The sequence below is a fragment of the Urocampus carinirostris genome, chromosome 7, assembly GCF_059441175.1.
Source record: "Urocampus carinirostris isolate Australia breed hairy pipefish chromosome 7, RoL_Ucar_1.0, whole genome shotgun sequence".
Classification (NCBI taxonomy): Eukaryota; Metazoa; Chordata; class Actinopteri; order Syngnathiformes; family Syngnathidae; genus Urocampus; species Urocampus carinirostris.
The window spans coordinates 24,992,475-25,000,607 of record NC_142355.1 but is presented as its reverse complement, the minus strand read 5'-3'; the positions used below and the strand labels follow the sequence as shown (position 1 = coordinate 25,000,607).

Sequence of the window (8,133 nt, the reverse complement as noted above, 5' to 3'; positions counted from 1 at the left end):
AAAAACATGACTTGACTTGAAGGCAGTGGAGTATATATGACAGCAGTTTTTCACATTTTTGTTTCGTAATTTGTTATTTTTATCTACCGTTGTCATTATATTTAAGTCCATCCTGTCATTGAGTTTTAAAAATGCTCCAATATTTGGAGGTGCTTGGGTTGAATTTTGGGTGGTGCTTGAGCATCCCCCAAAACGGGCTGTTTAAGCCCTTTGGATTAAATATGACACCTGTATTTTTGGCCGAGTCCCTGGGTGTTATTACATTTATCAAGGTTCAGAGGAGTGTTTGAGGAATAGTCACGACAGTGAGCTGGACCAATAATCAATATCTCTTTTTTTCTGGGTTAAAGCGCGAAAATTAAGCAGTTGCACCTCTAGTGACGGATACAATTACGTGCCATCTGCATAGCAATGGAAACTAATGTTATACTTTCGGGTAATTTCGCCAAGTGGAAGCATATAAAAACTAAAAACGAGAGGGGCAAGTAGAGAGCCATGTGGAACACCACAGGTGACACAAATTGTTCAGTGGTCATATTGTCGTAGTTAACACATTGCGTCCTGTTTTAGAAGTAGGACCTAAACCAAGAGAGTACGGTTCCTGAGATGTCAATCTTTTTTTTAACGGACCAACAAGTAATAAGTTGTGGTCCACACTATCGAAGACAGCACTGAGATGCAGCTGGATGAGAAGATCATTAGTTATATTAACCAGGGCTGTCTCAGTAGAGTGATTTGATTATTTCAAAACGTAAAGTCATTCAGCTGCTGTGCGACAACTCTTTCAAGTAATTTTGCAAAAATGGTTGATTTGACACTGGCTTATAATTACACAGGGTCAAGGTTAGGTCGTTTAAACATGGATATAATGGCTACTGGAACAGGGAGAGCGATATATGAATAATATAAACAACAAATACACGAATAAGTAAATACATATAAAGAGCCGCTTAGGAGCAGAAAGAGACCGTTTTTTAGTGAGCCGAGGCGAAAGTGCCGGCTCTCTAAAAAGCCGGAATTCCATAGTGGAGAACATGCTAGATACTGGGAGCGTTTAAAATATGAACTAGCGTGTCTGCATGAAGTGGTATTTGTTTCTCACTAATAGCATTTTCCCAAAATATTACGTAGAAAAAATACATTTTTTTCAGCATTTTATTAATAATATTGCACATAAACTCTGCATATAACTACAAAAGAGTACGTTTTTATACTATAACCGCCCTGCAGCTTTAAGCTCTGTGCTAAAACGCGCACTTCTCAATTGAGCTCGTATCTTATTGGTCACTTTTGGTGACTTTTGCCCTCTTGTGGCGCGATAGTTGAAGCTAGTCAAAACACGGCAACTCATCCCCGCAATCCTATTATTTTTCGAATTAAAAATAATTGGATATATATGAATAGTAATTGACCTGAACGGACTGCAAAAGAGACTGTAAGTAATGCCAAACTTTGCTGTTCTTAGCGTCCATTTTGCGAGAGGATGATTTCTAAATCTTTTAATGAAATCTAAGAATTTGTGTGCCCAGAAAAGTTTGATTATTTGTGTATTTATAAGGTTAAAGTGTGCTTCTTCAATATTAAGTTGGTGCGCTTACAACACATAGGTTGTAAGGTCAGCTTGATTCTAGTCTAATGCCATGAGACCGGGTTAAAGTATCCTTGTATACTTCTACCGCCTCCTAGTGGTAAAAAACACATTCAAAAGAAACTACAGTGGGACCTCGCTACTTCGCGCTTCGACGTTCGCGGCTTCAGAGCTTCGCGGCCTGTAATAGTTAAAAAAAAAAAAAAAAAAAAAAAAAAAAATATATATATATATATATATATATATATATATATATATATATATATACATTTATACACTTTTTTTTTTTTTTGAGAAGGGGCGTCGCTATTTCGCAGATTTTCACTTTATGCGGGTGGTTTTGGCCGAGCCCCCGACCTACCCGGCGAAGGCCCTCGCGGCCCTCGCAGGAGACACCGGGCGCCGGCCTCCGAGCGCCCGACCCGCTCGGCTTGTCGCGGTGTGGTGCGTATCGCGCCCGAAAGTACCCGCGCCGCGGGTTAGGGCCTCGCTTGCGGGAGCGACCGAACGGCACCCGCGGTGGGGCGCAAGTATAAACCCTGTCGTGAATTTGTCTCCGATCGTCCCGGGCGGACGTTAAATCGCCCAGTTGTATGACTCTTAGCGATGGATAACTCGGCTCGTGCGTCGAGAACTAATGTGATTTGCAGCTGCGATTGGCAGGCAACCAGTTCAGGGTGTCCCCTGCCCACTGCCCGGAGATGGCTGGTATGGGCTCCAGCACCCCCGCGACCCTAATAAGGATAAGCGATGCAGATAATGAGATTTTTTCTTTTTTTGAAGGTGCGCCGCTACTTCGCGGATTTTCACTTTTCGCGGGTGGTTTTGGTCCCCATTAACCGCGATAACCGAGGTCCCACTGTACTGTATTTATTTAGATCAGTGGTGTCAAGCAGGCGGCCCGCTAAGGGATTGAATCTAGCCCGCGAGACAACGCTCAGAGAAGCGCAAGAGAAAAATGAGCCGCACGTAGAAATATATCGACTTGATGTTGCCAAAGCCAGGTGCCTCTCATAAATGTTGTACTTGTATTTCTTTCTCTTTCTTTCTCTCTTTCTCCCTCCATTTTTCTCTCACTCTCTATCTCTCTTTCACTCTCTTTGTCTCTCTTTTTCTCTTGTTCCTTTTTTTCTATTTCTGTGTCTTTTTACCTTATTTTGCTCTTTCTTCCTTTTTTCCTTTTCTCTCTTGTTCTCTCTTGCTTTCCCCTTCTCTCTTTCCCCCTTCTCTTTTTTTCTCCTTACCTTTTTCTCTTTCTATTTCTCTTTGGATGTCATTATTTCTTTCTTCCCCCCTCTTACTATTTTACATTTATCTCTTTTGTTTCTCATGGTTTCTCTCTCTCTCTCTCTCTTTCATGCTTTCTCTCTTTTGATGTTCCACCCTCTCCACTGTTTCTCTTCCTCCCTTTCTCTTATTTCTTTCTCTCTAATCTACTAGTCCGGCCTCCAAGAGAATGTTTATTTTATCGTGTGGCCCCCGAGTTAAAATGAGTTTGAAATTCCCGATTTATATAATAATAACATGATCTGTATGGGTGCTTGAAATCCCTAAAATGCTTGACTTTTAACTTGTTTTGAAGGATTAAAAAGGGCTTGGTGAAGTGTTTGTAAAATGATTGACATTGTTGCCAGATTTCGCAACAAGTCAGCTTAAAAATGGGGCATCAGTTTGTCATTGCATGTCATGTTCCCCCGTGTTTAGTGGGAACTTAAGTTACCTTGTACGACGTGGTCCTAAGAAGCGTCATCACCCTTTAAGGGTCGGGCCCAAGAGGAGAGGTGCATGGTACACCTAAACAGAGCACTATGATATGCACATTAATGCAAGGATTACGGATCAATTTTGGACATTCATTATAGGCCATGCTAAAAAATTAAGGTATTGTTTCCCAGTGGTAAACTGTAATCACAAGAACTTCCTGAAACTGAAAATGACCGTACATTGTATTTTCATTTTTACCGAACTCCGATATGGGGAGAGATTTTTCTCAAAAACAAATATTTGCTATTTACTCAAGATCTAAAAATCATACAGCCTGATAAATGCACATGTGAAATAAAAATAAAACCCAAAACATATGTTAATTGCAGATATATTTGTGGTTCTGAGAAATACATGATTCACACCGGATTTATTCTTTTAATGGAACTGGAAAAATTGGAAGATTGGTTTTAAAAGAACTTTGTAATAAGCAAAAATACATAAAAAATATCAAAGTGCATTTAAAAAAATACTCTAAGTAAAAAATGTACATGTATTTTACGTAACATGAGCCTCACCTCGAAGGAACTGAGATGATTTGCCGCTATTTTGCTGCTTAGGGTACCCTAAAACCAAAAACCATTTGGGAGGTTGATCCTAAAAAATGAGAAGAGAAATAGTACAGTTTGTTCCCTTTGAGTCTCCGCAGTTTGTCTGGTCCTTGTGCTTTGTTGTCCTCTTTTTCGGTTGCTGTACCCAATAGAGCAACATGTAATGGTCAAATAAAACGGTACACACTGTTCCTAGGAAAAAATGCAGAACAGAAAAATGAGTTATTACATGTCAATTGGTCTAAGGCCAAGGAGGGTTGGGAAAAACAATATTTTAAGAAGAAATGTAATATTTGTATATATAACTTATAAATAAATCATTTTGGGATCAAGAGATCGCAGGTTCGATTCCTGGCTCCTCTGTGTTATATGTCAAAGTGTCCTTGGGCAATACACTGAATCCCTAATGCCCCTGATTAGCAGGTCAGCGCCTTGCATGTCTGCATGGCTGCTATTGGTGTGTGTGTGAGTGAATGAGTAAGTGTGAAGCACATTGTAAAGCGCTTTGGGAGGTCTTCATTGACTTGAAAAGTGCCATATAAATGCAGACCATTTACCATTTACCATTTTATTGATGCTGTATATCAGGGGTGGCCAACCTGGTCCTCAAAAAGCATATACCCTGCATATTTTTGAAGTTTCTCTGCTCCAATATCCATCCAACCATCTATTGTCTTCCGCTTATCCGGGGTCTGGTCACAGGGGCAGCAGCCTTAACAGGGAAGCCCAGACGTCCCTATCCCCAGCCACTTCCTTCAGCACATTCAACGGGATCCCGAGGCGTTCCCAGGCCAGCCTAGGGACATAGTCTCTCCAGCGTGTCCTGACTCGCCCCCTGGGCCTCCTGCCAGTGGGACATGCCCGGAACACCTCCCAACAGAGGCATCCAGGAGGCATCCTTATCAGATGCCTCGGGTTTAGGTCAGGGCGGGGCGTTCTTCCCAATCATGCCCCTCTAGGTCTCACTGTCAATGCTCACGTGAGCATTGAAGTCTCCCAGCAGTACAAGGGACTACCCAGGGGGCGCGCTCTGAAGCACACCCTACATAGTCTTTATGAAGGGTTGGTACTCTGAACTGCTATTTGGTGCATAAGCACAAACAAGAGTCCCCCCTCCCGAAAGCGGAGGGAGGCTACCCTCTCGCCTACCGGGGTAAACCCCAACGTACAGGCGCTGAGCCGTGGAGCAACTACGCCTCTCACCACGGGCAACTCCAGAGTGGAAAAGAGTCCAACCCTTCTCGAGAGGACTGGTGCCAGAGCCCAAGCTGTGTGTGGAGGTGAATCCGACTATATCTAGTCGGAACTTCTCAATCTCACACACCAACTCGGACTCTTTCCCTGCCAGAGAGGTAACATTTAATGTCCCAAAGGCCAATTTAGCTGGGGATTGGCGCGCCAAGGACCCCTCCGATGGCTGCTACCCAGCTCTCTACGCACCAGACCCTTTTCGCCCCTCCGAACAGGTGGTGAGCCCATGGGAAGAGGGACCCAAGTCGTCCCTTCGGGCTGTGCCAGGCCAAACCCTGTTAGCAAAGGCCCGGCCACCAGGCGCTTGTCAGAGGACCCCACCTTCAGGAAACTCGCGTCCGGGTGAGGGATATCGTAGACGTTTTTTTTCTCTTCATAAGGGCTCTTCTGATCTTTTGTCTGGCCCCTCACCTAGAACCTGTTTGCATTGGGTAACTTTACAAGGGGCTTAAAGCCCCCGACAACATAGGTCCTAAGATCATTGGGACACTCAAACTCCTCCACCGCGATAAGGTGGCTCTAATGCATGTGATTTCAATCATCTGGATCATTTTCAAAGTCCCACACAACTTGCTAACAAGCTGAAAATTTGCATCACCTGAGTTGAAAAAGAGAAACTTCTACAACATGATTGACATGCGGCTCTTGAGGACAGGGTTGGTCGCCCCTGCTGTATATCTTACTCTGTCTTGCTTTAATGTACTGTGTTCTCCTTTGGTCCTCCAGTTCGTCATTATGGAAAACAGCAGATCTGAATTTCCATTTCCGTTCCAACCATACACTATCCAAGAGGAGTTCATGCGCTCTTTGTACAGTGCACTAGATCAGGGCAAAGTTGGCATCTTTGAGAGCCCCACAGGGACGGTATGCTACTTCATTTGAAAGCATAATATTAGATAAAACTAATGATGTTTTTACCCCTGTTCCAGGGTAAATCTCTGAGTCTGATATGTGGAGCTTTGAGCTGGCTGGCAGACTTTGAAACTAAACGAAAAGAAGAGGCGACCGCCTTGCTCCAGGAGGTTGAGACAACACTTTCTTCGTCCGATGCGGAGGCCTCCACCCAGAATTCCTCCACAGAACCCGACTGGATCACCAGTTTTGTGCAGAAAAAGGCTGAAAGGGATTTAGTGACAAAGTTGAAGGTTAGAGGAAGGAGTGCCAGTCCACCTCGTTTTGCTTCTCACATTCTTATTTCAATAAGTTACCATTTGTCTGTGTTTGCAAACAGGAGGACGAAATGAAAAGAAAGAAGCGAGAGGAGCGCTTGGAGTTGATAAGAAACAATGTTCAACTCAAGTATGCTAAGAAAAGAAAGGTGAGGTTAACTCTTTTTGTAAAAGGCTAGGTTTCTGTGAGGACTTTGTGTTGTGTGTAGATAAAACATTTTCACTGATAACAATGTAGTATAGATTTTTCACAACAAGATTAGGATAAACATGTAATAAAGACTTTAAAGAATAAATCTAGATAAAAATAAATATTGGGACAGATGGGCAATACAAACCCTGCCTTGCTTACGAACGAGATCGTTCGTGAGTTGAACTTGTTCGTAAGTTGCTTCAGTGCTATATTTTGTAAGTTTAAGGTGTATACAAATATGCTTAAGACTTGTATAAGTAACCTGTATTGTTTTGTACTAAAAAATGAATATTTCATAAAATAATGTGCTCTATAAAGATAAAGTTGAGTTTAACTTACTTTTGGAAGATGCACTTCAAGAGGTCCTCCTCCGTGGCCGAAAACAAGCTTTCTGACCATTTTCTCAACCGCATCAAGCTTTCTTATTCCACTTTAATTTTAAAAGAAATGGCTCGTCTGTTTTTTTTTACACCTTACACCAACCATATTGAATGGATGCTCAAGATATTGAACAATACAAATGTCAAAGATTTTGGCGTGCTGGAGATAGTATAGGCATAGTATAGACAGTACAGTATGTTTACACACAAACTAGGAAGAGGAAGCCGAGTTTCCTCTTCTGTGTGGATGCTGGGGGACCTCTCACAGTGCTACACTCCGGTAGAGGCGGAAAGGAGCACTACAGTAATGTCCTGTACTCGGAAAAAGGTGCACACAATACAAAATCTAACTTAGAGCAATATTTTTGACATCTCGAAAAAAATTCAAAAAGTTCATATCTACTAAGTTCAATGGTCATAAGTAGGGGAGCGTCTGTATTCACAAATTAATGCTTGTATACTGGCCTAGTTTGCAAGTGCATTAGAACAATCCTGCAATGACATTTCAAGGCAACATATAAATTATAATATAAATTATTTTATACATAAACAGATCAGCTGAGCACTTCCACGGGACAGTTCTGTGGTCATGGGTTCAAATTCAGCTGTCAGCTTGTGCAGAGTTTGCATGTTCTCCCTGTGTTTGTACGGGTTTCCTACGGGCACTCCGGTTTCCTCTCACATTCCATAGAAAAACATGCATGTCAGGTAAATTGGCCGGTCCAAATTGTCCCGAGGGGTGATGAGTGAGTGAGTTGTCTGTCTCTGTGTGCCCTGCGAATGGCTGGCAACCAGTTAAGAGTGTCCCCTTCCCACTGCCCGAAGAGAGCTCGGATGGGCTCCCGGCGCCCCTAATGAGGATGAGCGGTGCAGATAATGGATGGATGGATGAGAGGGAGATCTTTTTCATTCTTTTTTTTTTGTCTGCTTGTTTGGGGTGGTGATGAAGAAGAAACGGTCTCTGGGCCTGTTAGACAGGGTTCTTAAAAATGGACTTGGTTACGCAGCGCCTTAAATGGCTGCAAGGCCGCTATTGGGAAATGTGGAGCACATTGTAAAGCACTTTGGGAAGTCATTGACTTGAAAAAGCGCTATATATATGCAGATCATTTCATTTCATTTCATTTCATTTCAATGTCCCCCAGACTTGGCAGAGAGCAGCTGATGATTTTCTGGGCTTTGTTGTCATAAAACCTGTACATGTGAACTTAAGTTACTCAGTAACATTTCATCAGAG

The 8,133-nt window shown here is 42.6% G+C and overlaps 1 protein-coding gene across 1 annotated transcript in view; it reads left to right on the top strand.

The window, feature by feature from the left end:
* Nucleotides 1–1,294: 1,294 nt before the first annotated feature.
* Nucleotides 1,295–8,133, top strand: part of ddx11 (DEAD/H (Asp-Glu-Ala-Asp/His) box helicase 11) — a 45,636-nt gene continuing 38,797 nt past the window's right edge. Inside the window, exons 1-4 of the mRNA XM_088339325.1 lie at nucleotides 1,295–1,435; nucleotides 5,881–6,018; nucleotides 6,084–6,299; nucleotides 6,386–6,472. Of these exons, the coding sequence (XP_088195451.1) occupies nucleotides 5,890–6,018; nucleotides 6,084–6,299; nucleotides 6,386–6,472 (432 nt within the window). The 5' untranslated portion in view covers nucleotides 1,295–1,435; nucleotides 5,881–5,889. The remainder of the gene's footprint in view (nucleotides 1,436–5,880; nucleotides 6,019–6,083; nucleotides 6,300–6,385; nucleotides 6,473–8,133) is intronic.